Source organism: Amia ocellicauda, chromosome 9, assembly GCF_036373705.1.
Source record: "Amia ocellicauda isolate fAmiCal2 chromosome 9, fAmiCal2.hap1, whole genome shotgun sequence".
In the NCBI taxonomy this organism is placed as follows: Eukaryota; Metazoa; Chordata; class Actinopteri; order Amiiformes; family Amiidae; genus Amia; species Amia ocellicauda.
The window spans coordinates 25,307,840-25,322,213 of NC_089858.1; the positions used below are offsets into that span (position 1 = coordinate 25,307,840).

Sequence of the window (14,374 nt, forward strand, 5' to 3'; positions counted from 1 at the left end):
TGTATCATGACCTTATAAAAGTTGTGCATTTAGCTATGTGTTACCACCCAGTCAAGGAGTAAACTGCATGAAACTTTGCAGACTACTGAAATAATGAGCATAAAATACATCTTTGAAGCCTTTTTCTTTTTTGTGAACTACTTTTTTTGTCATAATCATAATAAACTTATTTTAAATAGAAACCACATGCTCATGCTATCAAACAGAATATCTTTTCATGTAAGAAGCAGAAGTGTGACCAAACAAACAATACAGGACTATACTTGTACCTATAATCTGCACCGGCCTTGTACTGTCTTGTCACTTCCGGCAGGCGTTGCAGTTCCTAATATGTATCAACAGGCCTGATGTCCTCCTGATGAGTAGCTACTGACTGGATGACTTGATAGTCATCCCCCCACAATGTATGTTCATCAATACACTGTAGGCTCAAAGTTTTAACCTTTCAATTGGCAGTTTGTTTTACTTGGGTTACCAAGCTGTTTATTTCTGTATATGACATTTGTCAGGGTTTCTTGAAAAGCACGAGTTCCTCCTTCAATGGTGAGTAAGAAGGAGCAGTGAAAGTGTTTTTTTTCCTGCATCTTCATAGAATTCAAAATGAAACCATGGAGTGAAGGCATCTGAACATGTTAGTGTAGGAATTCTGGGAATGCTGAATAATTGTGAAGGAAAGCCAGAAAAGAAAGAGCCTTTTCATCATTCTCTCGCCACTCATCCCACTGTCCCTGTCTGATTGCAGCTTCATTAGTTATGAATAATTATAGCTGCAGTCTGAGGCTGTTAGACTTTAGGGTCAGTTTTTTTTCTTCTAAAATAAGTTACTGGTTTATGTCCCTCTTGGACCAAAATGTGAAACCCCATAGCTGATGGTTACTCCATTTCCTGAAATATAGCTTGAGTACAATTTGGAATGATTTGTAAATATGCAAATTTATCGAACCTGTAAAGTAGTACTGGTCTCTAATCTCTGGCATGACTGAATGACATCCAATCATTTTTAAAATTTAAATGACATACCCAAACCTCTTACTGTCAAGTCCAATATAGTGCAGTGCAGTGCAGCATGTAGTTTGATTTAATCATATCTTGAAATGGCAGATGGTTATAATAAGATATTTAAAACGGGGACATGTATTCAGTTCAGTCTTAATAGTTTTCTTTATTCTCTGTCAGTTTAGGTTTCAATCCAGAATGGGTATCACTGTGCCTAGAGTGATTGTAAAGGCATGGTTTGGGATGAGATGCATATAATAACATTCACAGCATGCACTGTTGCACTATCATTGATAAACTCTCATGTTTCATTAACATCTGGTTCAGAGCATAATATTGTTGAATAGTTTAGCAAGCCCAGTTCTGACTGGACTGAAGCGATTGCCAGTGGCAGCAGCAATTCTGGTGCTGAGACAATAAAGGCGGTCGCTTGGCCTACTGGATGTAACGCTGGATAGCTAGTTATGTTAGCTAGTAGTCTACTATTTAGTTACTTCACTTGCCATTGTATGTTGTGCTGTGTATGAAAATCAACAATTTTACATGGTATTCAATAAGATTACAAACACTATGCCCTATAGTGATAAAGCATTTGATCACTAAATAAAACTGCCAATGCAGTTGATGTTTCTGTTTTTATTGTTTGGGGATAATTACACTTTAAACACAATAGCTAATAGATATATGCAATATCTTTTGATATATTAATGTTTCTTTAGCCTTTGAAGTTCATACTCCCAAAACACTACCGTTAAAGTCATTATTTTGTAGTCTGTTCCATTATAAAAAGCCATATGAGCAATATTTGTATTTGACTCAAGTGCACGAGTGAACTTCAGTGAAGTGAGCAGGCACAGCTGAGGAGAAAGAGGCCCAAAAGATTTTGCCCTGACTATGGCCTTGCCAGGTACATAATGTTCTTGAATGATGTGTAGCCCACGATCATTTGCACAATTTTCTCCCTGAGCAGCAAAGCAGCTGAAAGAGTGGCCCAGTGATTAGTGATCGTGTTCCCACGGTAACTGCTTTCTGCTTTGCTGCTTCCGAAAAAACATAAACTACTTCCTGCAGGCAACCCTGCATCCTCACTTTTAATGTGGGCCTCACTTAGTCAAAGTGTGCAAATTTAGTATAGAAGAGGGTGATTTGCTGGGTATCCTTAAAAAAAAAAAAAAAAGTCTGCCTTGGGCCATTCTCTTATACACTGCAAATGTATGCACTCTGCCGCAGCAGTGTTTTTTGCTGTAATTTAATGGTTTTTAATCTCTGTGGCAGGAGATGGCAAACCTGCATCTGTTTTCACATAATATGTTAACTAATGCTGAAGTAGCATGGAATATTCTTAGTGTTTTGCAACAAAGGGGAGGCAGACACGCACTTTAATGCAGAATAAAAGCAGTATGAAGTTTGCTCCAGTTTAGAATACATGTGTTTTAAAAATGGGTTAATTCTAAATTTTGACTACTATAAAATAAAATAATAGGAAATGGTGAGAAAGTTACTGATTTGGTGTTTTCTAGTGCGGTTTCCAAAACCAGTTGCCAAGTACAAGCACCACTGTTTCTGCCGTTCTATTGGTCTTGGTCGACATGCGCATCTTTACAAATTCATAGGTTCTGTTTCCCATGAACCCACGTTTCCAAGTTAATAATTCAACTGTAAAAATCGTCATTGGCACTTCTCTAAATTAACGGCTCACTCCATTAAGTCTTTAAAACCAAAAACATGTGCCCCTCAGGTATGCCTGGATTAGAGTGGATGACTTTGAAAGATCGGTGGCTGTTTTTGCACTGAGCCTAACAATGCTTCAACACTTGCAAAGAATACTTCCACTGGGCTATTCAATAAGTATACATGTGTAATATTGTATAAGCACTCTAATCTTTTCAGGTTATGAGCTTAGAAAGTGTGTTTAGTTTTTGTTGGTACCTAGCTTTAGTTAGGTGAAAACAAGTGTATTTGCCTAATCCTGAGTAAACTTCTCTTGGGAGGGAAAACAATCTTTAAGCACAATGAAAGGCCAGTTTGTTAACCTTTCCTCAGTCTTCAAATCTTAAACAAGTTGTACTGTGTATATGATAAGTGTGGCTGCCTGTGCGTCATTATGGTATGTCTGTCTTGATCTTTTGAATATCTTTGTTCTGCTGCTAGCTTTTTGTCTATTGTTTATTTAGTAATTAATTAACCCACAAATAGCCTATTAATTACAGTGTATTTGGAAAGCACCAATTGCCACACAGTTTCTTCCATTTTATGGTGTAATTAATTTGTCAAACTATTATTTAATTTATAAGATAGTGGCATGTTTGGCTATTTGGATATGTGGTCAGATACATACAAAATTAATAAACTGACACAAATCACCTTTTGTTTAATAACTGAAGTTCAAGACTGTGAACACAGTGTTCTTGCAAATACTGAACAGCAGCTCTAGGTCTTGTACAACCATGGCTTTTCACCTACAGAATCTATATATCACACACCAGGGCTTTGGCACTGAGATTTATTCATACATCACTTGATCTGCATACTTCTTGACTGAAGAGCTCACCCAGTCTCGGTATTGGGGATTCCCAGCTTGTAACTTTAATGTTCACTAAATCGTGAAAGATGCATAGTTTTTGTTTTCGCAGCCTCTCTAATCACAATAAACAATGACATACATAGAAGTTTATTTTATTTTTACAATTTTAAAATTTCATTTCCTGCTGAAATGATATGAAATGAGGCTACATCCAAAACTGTAAATTCATTACAGTACAATATGCAAAGACTTTAAAGTTGTTAATTACCAAAATACCATTATTATTTTTATGTATAATAATTAGAATAATAACTACTATGTTGGTTTTAAATAAGCAGCACAAAAAAGTCTTAATTCAATATACATACATACATACTGTAGATATATACATACAAATATTACATTTTGACATTTATACACTGGTGGTCTGGGCTCCCAAAGAACAATAGTGTGAATGGTAAGTGGACTGAGACCCCATCACAGTTGAAGTGGACCAGAAAGAGATCTGGGTCCTCTTTCAAATCTACGAACAGTATGACTGCAAAGAGAAGTGGGTTATTGTTCTCTTGGTCCACTTTGGTTCTTTTAAATAGGACTATATGTGAAAATGCCCTGAGAGAGCAGATTGTTTTGATAACCTGGATGTCCTGAAGAGAAACCGCGCCTCCTAAACTCCATTAGAGTTGGTTGTTCTTCACTATTTGCAATATGAAAGCCAGAGGAATGTTCTGTTAAATATTTACTTTCAAGGTGTTATTTGCAAGTTGTTGTTTTTTCTTTTCTTTCCCTTTTTCAACCCCTTTACCAGGCTGTACAGACTGGTTTGAGTTGATACTGTGTGAGCTCAAATCATTCAAAACTGAAAAGGAAACCGTTACAGCTTTCATCTGTTTAGTATGGAAAATAGTCCAATACTTTCTTTCTCTTTAAGATACCAACCTGGTGGATCATGGGCAATTTAGCAGTTTATAGTCCCGGAGCAGTGGCTATCAGAGTGTTGTGTGTGAGGTTAATTGCTCTTTTTAGCAAACTGTGCCAAGTGATTTTTTTTTTTAAGTTTTCACAAACAAAAAGGGTAATTGTTATCCAGCGCTTCAACCCAGCTGATAATTGTAGATTTACTTTAAAAGCAAAACCTAACAAACATCTGAATACCAGATTTACTCACTGACTTTTGACACAGATTGAAAAGATCACATGTTGCTTTCTGTTTTGCACTCCTGTACACTATGGCCTAGAACAAATCAATACTTTGATCTCTCCATGAATCGGAAATGACAGCTTTTATTACCATATAACATTTTTATTTAAAGTAGTAGAAAGTGGCCCCTGACAATAAACTGCAATAGGATACAGGTTTGCAATTTGTGATTTTTAAATGTGTAAATAAATTAAGATTTGGGACCAGATTAAATCAAAACTTTGACCCACCCGCTAATAGCAAACTACAAACCTGTTCAACATAGCGGTTACATTTATGATTAGAAGAAAGTGTCATCTCACTGAAAATGAAGCCGCAACTGAGTACAGTTACGTAATTTTCTATTAGCGAGTGGGTCAAATCATTACATTGTATATGATGAACAAGAGAGATGGGAGTACATCAGTAATATTGTATTCCATGTAAGCCCTAGGGAAAAACTGATTTATGGCCATTTGCTTAACAGTCTTTATTAATATCTAGCTGATAAGTATTGAGTTGGTAGCCAATTGTAGTTTTCTCATTCAGGAAAATTACACTGCAATATTTTATTTGGCTGGTGCATTGCCCCTTACTTAATAACACTAGTATAGTGCAATGTTAAGTGTGTTTCAACACAAATGTTGAATAAATCAAGTTCTGGATTTTTATTTTACTGGACCTTACATGTTATTTGGTATAATGACCCACAAACTAATGTTATGACGGTACATAATAAAATGTAGTTAAAAAACAAACATAACGCAGATTAAACAGTCCAAGGAAAATCTGTGTGGTTTCACCTGATCTTTTTAATCAGAACTATGACCAAGTGCTCACCAGGGCAAACCGCGGTCAGATAACTACACCTCCATTAAACCTAGAATTCCTGTGAATGGGCAAGTTCTTTGTCCTGCTCTGCTAGACCGAGGAGCAAGGTATTCTTTTTCTAGTCAGCTGGCAATGACGTTACATTTATACTTGCTCCAATGGGAAGGTTTTCAAGGTAGATTAGACTGTTTTTATCATTCTTATAAATGTCTTTATTTTTATGAGAATATATAAACCCACAAGTAGTAAAATCCCATGATTTTTAATTTGATTGTATCCCCCCCTACATTATAACATTACATGGATTTGAAAAGTGTAAATGTACATAAACCATTGTTGTATTCCTCCATCATAGTAATTATTTAAAGTGCTTTTGATTGCTGGCATCTGAGTTACTGCTTAATATTATTATTAATAATACTAATTCATAATAATATTTCAATATTGTCTATTTTTAAGTTGAAAACTGTAATTGATTTTATCCTACGAAGCAGAATTTGTAAAGCTGCTATTGCCATCGACTGAATTACCCAGTTCACCTCTCTAGGACCTGGCTATAGATCCTGCTCAGGTGGTGTGCAGTTCTTGGGTAAATAAGGAAAGCAACACCACAAACTCCATAATTAATCAGAGTCCATGTTAAAGGGTTTTATTTCCTTGTTAAAGTATTAGGAAACATTCTGCTTTACTACTTACCAAAAAGCTGCCAAGTAGAAACCATATTATAATGGTTAGCATATCATTTCAGGATTTAACAACTGGTAACGTATGCTCTTATTTGATCTGTAATTAATTAATCTGCTGCTATCAATCAAAAACCGATTAGGTGTAACAATGACTTGCAAAAGAAGTGCTAGGGTTGCCTATGATTTAGTCGTGTATTCAGCTACTTTGCCATTAATCCTAATGAAATCTTGTGTTAGTTACATTTGAAATCCGAGATGAAGCTCAGTGTCATGTGTTTAGCATAGCAGTAAGTGCTGGGGAAGAACATTGCTCTGACTTATTGGAGGTTTCATCTGATGGGGAAAGGCAGAACTCTTTAAACATGCATAGAAGAAATAAAACCCTTACATATGCTGTGCATAATGCCTTCATATTTGAAGACCAGTTTACTGCTTTACGTTGATTCATATGTTGATTTTAAAAACAATGTACATGGCTAAACTGGTTCACAAATCTTATTCATCTTCTTTAACTTGATACACACCATTTACAAAACAATGGAAGCGTATAAGTGCCACAGTATTTAGCGTTACTTTGTGATACAGATTTAATAATTATTGTTCTGTATCATGGCATATTTTACTGTTGTCAGCTTTATAAATGAAGATCCTTTGCCTGTGGATTTCATTTAACTCCATTTACTAGTTTTTCAAACATACACTTTTACTAAACTATAGGCTACAAGCATGCTTCTTTGTGTTATTTCTTCCCTTGTCTGATGTGGTGGATCCCGTACACTCGCACATACTGTCAAATAGGCACAACTGCAAAGTACAATGCAGAAATCATGAATAATCCTAGACTTCCTTTGCATTATTATCACTACCACTATTACATTTGATATTTTCTTCTACTTTAATAATAATTTTTCTGAGAGGCAGTGTTCCAGAAATATTTAAATATTGAAATTAAATCCCGTTATGCACATCTGTGTTTAAACACTCTTCAAAGCTGAAGGTTACATGTTCTGGCTTTTACCTTCTGGTCTTCACTCGTACTGATCTCCAGAGTAAACCATGCTACGGTACAAAACCAAAAATAAGATGCCAGACCCTATAAAGTCTTCAGGCCAGTGTTACTATGTTTTAATAATCTGGGCAGATACTGCTGTTCTTTTTAGGGATTTTTTCAATATGCCAGTTCAGCAGTACTACATCTAAATAACTGATGTGGAGGATTTAATTTTACGTTAATGTTAAATTAATTAGATGAGTTCTGGGGGGGAAAAAATGTTTCTGATATTAACTGCCTTTGGAAAATCTTATAGAAACTTTGCTTGAGATGGAAAACCTAGTGAAACTAGCTCACACTCTTTGCTTAACTTGATAAACAACCCAGAAGTTTTTCCAAAACCAAAGTGACTGAATGTTAAAGTAGGCAATAGAGAGGTACACAAATTCGGGAACCAGCACTAGAGAATGAGCTAGACTTCTGCAAGAGTTTATTTGAGAGGTTTGGATTGTAATGTACATTTTATAACTATGATCAATCCCTTAGCAACTGGAGATGTCATCTTGAGTTCTGTATATGCCATCCTCTAATGGAGAAAATGTCCAAATACGAAACTTCAGTACTTTCTGGTAGGTATTCATTGAAAACAAAGCTGGAATGCCAAATGCATAGCCAAATGACAGTGAATCAGCTCGAGAAAAAGAAAGCTTTCTTGAAAATCCTGTCTGACCTGTCTAATGTGGGAGGAGACTATCATACAGCTTTCCTTGTATAAAAAAAAGTGCAGAGGCTGCCAAGTGACATTTTTCACCTTTTAATATAAAGCTCTCCAAAGCCAAGCTTCTTCTAATCAGTGTGACCGGTACAGGGCAAACCAATGAAGTGAATTGAGCCATTTTTCCTCTTGCTGAGCAGGGGTTCTAGACTGATTTGTTTTTCAGGCTAACAAACAGAGGAGCTGAAACTTGAAGGTGAGCAAAGGCAATTGACAGCCAGCTATGCCACCTCATTGATTTGTCATGGTACTTCAGACCAGTGAGCCATACATGAGATCAGACATGGAGAATGTGGCACGATGGGCAGGATTTTCTGGCTGAGAGCAGAGCCACACCCTCCACCGTAGAAACTCAGGCATGACACAGGATGAATTTGAACAATATTTCAAACATCAAGCTTTGGTGTGGCTGCATGAAAAGCAGTTATCATAACAAATTGGTTATTTGTCCCTACAGCCCCCTCTGCCAGTTTTGCTTTCCATACCAGTGTAGTCCTGCATTACGTGTCCCTATTCTGTCCCTGGACTGTTCCCACAAGACTCCTGTTACTGTTCTGAAGAAACGTCTTCACAATTGAACTGAAATTGAACACAGCTCTTTTCTTACACACACTTCACTGCAGCAATTCTAGATTTTCCCAATTTTCCCACACTTAAAAAAATAAAATAAAAAATGTAGATAACCTTAACTGTTTTTCAGCATAACTGTTTATTGAGCCATTATCTCATCTGAAGCTTTATGATGTTCGTTGTATATTGTTTCATAGAAATTCAGAGTAGGACTATTCACTGTTTGGGCCCGTTTTCATTTTACTTGATCTAATTCCTCTTAAACAAACACACAAGGTATACAATAGTTAAAAATAAAAATGTTTTTAATGCAGCATAGTGTGTTCCTTTGTGGACTGTCAACAAGATCTCTGAGAGCTGCCTAGATACAGTTTGTAAGTTTTGTATGTTTGAACATAGATGAGTTTCAGCTGACGGATCATGGTCAAAAAGGGCTTTTAGTTTGTAACCACCTGTGTTGAAAATGGAGAGGACTTGAGTTCAAGATTGATTAATTCTGCACAAAGGAGAATTAAAATATCCTGCCCCCATGGTTAACCTGTACAACTAAATCCATTGAAAAAGTATTTTTTGGTTGCCTTCACTCTAGATTAATTGGCATTGTTTAGGTTTGCAATACAGTTTATGATTAACTTTTCCCCTTTTTCCACACAAGACAAACTGTGAAAAGCATTTCAGTTCATATCAGAATTGTGCATTTTAATTGCATTCTGAAATGCTGTTTTTAAAAGATTACCATTTTATAGCAGGTTGTATTCTGTAAATGTTTCACCACCATGTTATTTTTTAAATAATTTGCTTTAATCCTATACATCTTTTTGACAGATGGTTACTACTTGATAGTAAACTGCTGTTTTGTTTAATAAATGGTGTCTAGTTTCAGAGGTGAACAAACTTGGTGAACTGTATACATTTCAGCCACACCTGCAGCAGTTTATTCCAAAGGCCATAGTGGATGATACATGAAAACTGTGTACACGCCAGTGCTAGGCACTAAGATAAGCATTTTGCATTCATAAAGCATCTTACAGTTTCTGTTAATAAATGCTTAGTCAGTGCACTGCTCTACAGTCTATAATGCTTTTTCTTTCAGGAATTGAAAGAAGTTAATTAAGTTGCTTTCCGTTACTGTGGGACACCTATTCTAGCCTAACCTATCCATAATGGATATAGATTCCCTTTTATTACAATAATACCAATTAATGATTTTAGTTGTTTTAGTTTAGCTATAAAAATCACAACATCCTTCACACCACCCCCCCGCAAACAAAATTTGACCAATCTTACATTCCACCCCCATTTAAGTCAAGTTTAAATTAAAAAGCCTTACACAACCACAAAAAACTAAAAGCCATAAATAAAGGTTGTGTTTTCAGTGGCATGCCTAGCTGAGTTTTCTGTGTAAAATAAACTAATTGTTACTCTCTGTTTCTCCAGCTGTTTCTTCTCAAAAGTGCTAACTCACTCCAGCTAGTGCTAAAAATCCCTCCCCCTACATTTAGATAATATACTAATCCTTTTATGTAACCTTGAACAACTGATCGAGCAACAAACTGACACACAAGTTACAAACCTTTAATAACTGGAGAAGACCTGATATCAAAGGAGTGCCTGGTTCAAGGCACAAGACAAAATGCATATGGAAGAGAACTATGTAGAAATATTTTAATCAAACCAGGTCTGCTATCTCTTCTAATTCCCTGATAGAAGTGAACAGAAAAGGAGACATTTTTCCTATTTTGAGCTTGATTCCCAGATTGTTTTGTAAGCATGAAAAAAAACGCATTGTGCTTTTTGAAGCAGGAGTGTGGTGTACAGCAACTCCATTGTGCCAGTGCAGTAGAAAGCCTCCTGTGTATCCAGCTGGGCCTGAGAAAACTGTACCAGTCTGTCCTGGCTGGTGTGGGTTGCCATTACACACTGCAGTATTCGCGCAATGCAAATGCAGCCCCCAGCTGTCTGAAGGCGGTTTACACATCGCACCCTGTTCTCCTGGTACCAGGGACAGCCAGCATCTCTCTCAGTGCACCCCTTTCCCGCAGGAGGGGTGCAAGACAGATTTGTGCTGCGACCTCCGCAGATCGCATATGCTCACAAAGAGAGGCCCTGTGGAGTAATTTGGGCACAGTATACTGCATTGTTTTGCACCCATCCTTAACCACCACCTTCCCTCTCATTTCTCTTTTCTCTCTTCTCCTTATTTGTACATGTGATTGTTTCCCCAGCTCTTTGTTTAGCTTTGCTATATATTTCATTAATTAACTAGATTTAGAGGTGTGAAAGAGGATTGCCAGAGAAACTGGTTCTGTTTTACTTTAAATCGTGTGTAATTGAATTTAGTAGGACTGTAATGAACCAGGCTTTACAGCAGTTTGAACTAATTGCAAAATGATTCAACTTTATTTAAGTAGAAGTTGATGATCTGTAATGTGGGAATAGTGCCAAAACGGTTAAGAATGGGAGATAGGCCACAGGTTGTGGTGATTAAATTAGGTGTGATGTTGTGGCTGACTTCTAAAAGTGTTCCATATAGTATTAAATTAATTTACACAATGTCTAGGCATTGCACCCTCATTAATAATCCTCTGCACAGTCTTCAGCAAAACATCAGATTTAAAATGTATAATTAGTGAGTGAGCATTCGCAAATCTGAACGTGTGAAAGCCTCCTTTACATTCTTCAGTTAAGTCACTAACATAGAATTGATCAGACAAATTATAGTGCCATAGTTAATTTGTGTCTTTTGATAAGAAATCAATGACCAAAATACTCCACCTCTTGGAGTAGAACTAGGTAGCATGTGATATCACTGTATGTGGAATGCAGGGTAATTTTTCTGCTCAGTCAGATAAGAATCTATTTAACAAGGTTCACAGAAAAATGAATCAATAGCATGACCTGAGAGCTTTAAAACTGCAAAACCTTGTTCCTTTGTCAATGATTTCATGTAATTATGATCCTGTCAAGGCTGGGTAGGGCTCCAAAACTTTGACACATAGCTCAGACAACTCCTAAAATCAACATTGGAATAATTACTGAAGGCTGATGTACAAAATAAGACTAGTCATCTTAACAGAATAAATAAAATAAATAAAAATAAAGTTTATTTTAAACAAAGCACAGTGAAATCTGAGTAACTCCAGCAAAATTGCCTTGATGCTACTTTCTTAATGGCACACCATGGTTGGATGTTTCAGTAGGGATACACATACCCGGGGACACAAATGGAAATTGGGCTACAAGGCATTCAAAACGGAAAACAGGAGACACTTCTCCCACAGAGAGTTGTCACAATCTGGAACAAACTCTCCAGCAATGCGGTAGATGCTGAAAATTTGGGAACAATTAAAAATAGACTAGATAGGATCCTTGGATCACTTAGTTATTAATGGACACCAAAAGAGCACGATGGGTCGAATGGCCTCCTCTTGTTTGTAAACTTTCTTATGTTCTTATGAGTGAGATATGGCCAAACAAAGGAAGTTGAGGACATTGTGTGTGTCTCAAAAGAGCACTGCAGGCCAGCAGACAACTCCTAAAAATGTAGTTGATAAGGAATGGGGTGGGAAACTTTCAAGCCAGTGGTGGTAAAGCTATTGAAGTGCAGCTATTCCTCACGACTTTTAGAAACCTGAAACCAAAATATACGTCAATGGTGATGATGGTCAGCCCTCAGTCTTGCTGCCAAAGGGTTACCTTGGTACAAGCATACCCAGAAAGGCTCAGTCTTCAAGGTACACAGGAGAAGTGCAAATTAATCTGTATCTTTAGTACTTCTCAGTTTGAGTACTATTGTAATAACCAGGAACGATTATTAAGCATGCATCAATGTTTGCTGTAGTTCTGCTTGCTATAGCTACCCATGTTTTGTTTGAACTGAATTTATCTTGGTAACCTGGGGTGACGTTTGCTCTAAAGATAAGTAGTACTTGCACTATATACATGACCAGCAATAAACCCTTTGCATTACTAATTCCATAAACAGTGCTGATAGGATCAGTGAAATAATGTAACTTTAAATATATGAACTAGCATAGTTTTTCTACTGCATCCTTCATGGTTTTCTTGAAAACCCTTTGTAAATGTTATTTAGTAGCCAAGTGACTTCTAGTTGTGACTCTAGGTCTTATTGTCAATCTAGATGCCAATCATTATTTTGGTTTAGGTGTCAGTCAGTTTACAAATCAGACTGAATGCTTACTTACATACATACTTCTCAGTTGTGCAACAGGAAATATTTCTTAGTAAGTTTCAGGTGTGTTTTTTCATTTCACAGAGTAAGTTAGTGTTATCCTGCTGCCTGTTGAAGTTTCAGAGGTTGAAGGGGAAGTCCTAATTCATACCTGCTTTTTGAACAGAAATACATGTTTTACCACTGAACAATGTGCATCTATTACTGTGTCCCCAAGTAACAGGTGGTAAGCCAGCTTAGAAAGTACATAGTCAAATAGCACAAGGTGTTTTCTGAATGGGGGGTGTCTGGTTTTGAAGGTTCTGATTTTTGTGTGTGTGGGGGTTGTTGAGTAACTGGTGTGTCAGCCTTTCAATTACATGTACGTGTCATGATGTGAATGACAGGAATAAGTTTGAAACTGGTTGAAGTCTTTATGTTCTGTGATCTGTTCAATTGGAACACATTATTTGTATTTTTAGAAGTCCATTCATAATTAAAGTTTAAACCGAGGAGTGCACAGAATAACAGGGAAAGAAAAATCACTCTTGCTTTATGGGATCCCTTTAGTCTGATGTAGCATTGGATAAAGCTTAATGTTTCAATTTATACTCCTCATGCAGCTTTTTGTGTTGTAATGGCGAAGTGTAAAAAATAGTGAGGCGTGCGTCTGCTCTGCATTCATCTGAATAACGCATCTACACTGGAATTTCAGCAATTCCTCTCCTCAATTAGAGTTATGTAAATGGTTCAGGATTTACAGAATTCAATAAAACCCCTTGTTCAAAATATAGTAGGCATCCTCAAGATGACCTCTGACCTATTGTGGAAAGTAGTGTGAGCTGGGATTTTCTCTAGTTAAATGAAGCTTTGTGTTAAGTGAAAATATATAGACCTCTAAATACCTCTTGCATCTAATCTAGATTATTCTGAATCCTACCAAGTTTTACAGCATTCCTAAGAAATTGAGATATTGAGTAACTGTCATACCTAAGGTACTGCTTATTTGCCTCCGGTTTAATTACCTACTGACACATTAAACAGAGATTTAAAAAAAAAAAAAAAAAAAAAAAAGACATCACTGCATCCCAACTGGTGGTTCTGACCACGCAAATAAATAATGCCTCGTTCCCTGTCAATGCTGATATATGGAGTCCCTAGTGCTTTCGAATCCTGGTGCTAACCCTTAGTTCTGCACTGAAGTATAAGGCCTAACTAACAGTCATGTGCATCAAGTAATCCATGTTGTGCAAAAATGGCAATGATTTGGGGATTTGTCCATATCTATAGATCTGTGTGAACTGTCTGAAGTGTATGTACTTTAATCTTCATTTTTATAATGCATGTAATTAGACGAGAGTCCATGTTCGCTATGGGCTGACTTGAAGCCTAAAACTTGAAGCCAATCCAGTGGAACTTGTTTGAAAATGTACTGTGAAAGATGGGTTTTCATAGAATGCAAAGTCCACGTTTTTAAAATAGATTTTCTATTCCTGAAAAGGTCGTCCAGTTTAATAGTTTTACTTCTTATTTCTGCAGACTGTCAGAGAGAGGAGGAAAGCCACAGATTCCACAAAGCCTGAAGAGGAGCCGTCAGGAGCCAGCAGGTGTAAAAGTGTCAACACAGAGACGGTAAGACCTCAATCACTG

The 14,374-nt window shown here is 36.8% G+C and overlaps 1 protein-coding gene across 2 annotated transcripts in view; it reads left to right on the forward strand.

The window, feature by feature from the left end:
* The window catches only part of fa2h (fatty acid 2-hydroxylase), a 35,255-nt gene that overhangs the window by 11,973 nt on the left and 8,908 nt on the right, over positions 1–14,374 (forward strand). For both annotated transcript variants that reach the window (XM_066713846.1, XM_066713845.1), the window contains exon 2: positions 14,264–14,356. In XM_066713846.1, coding sequence (XP_066569943.1) covers positions 14,264–14,356 — 93 coding nt within the window. The remainder of the gene's footprint in view (positions 1–14,263; positions 14,357–14,374) is intronic.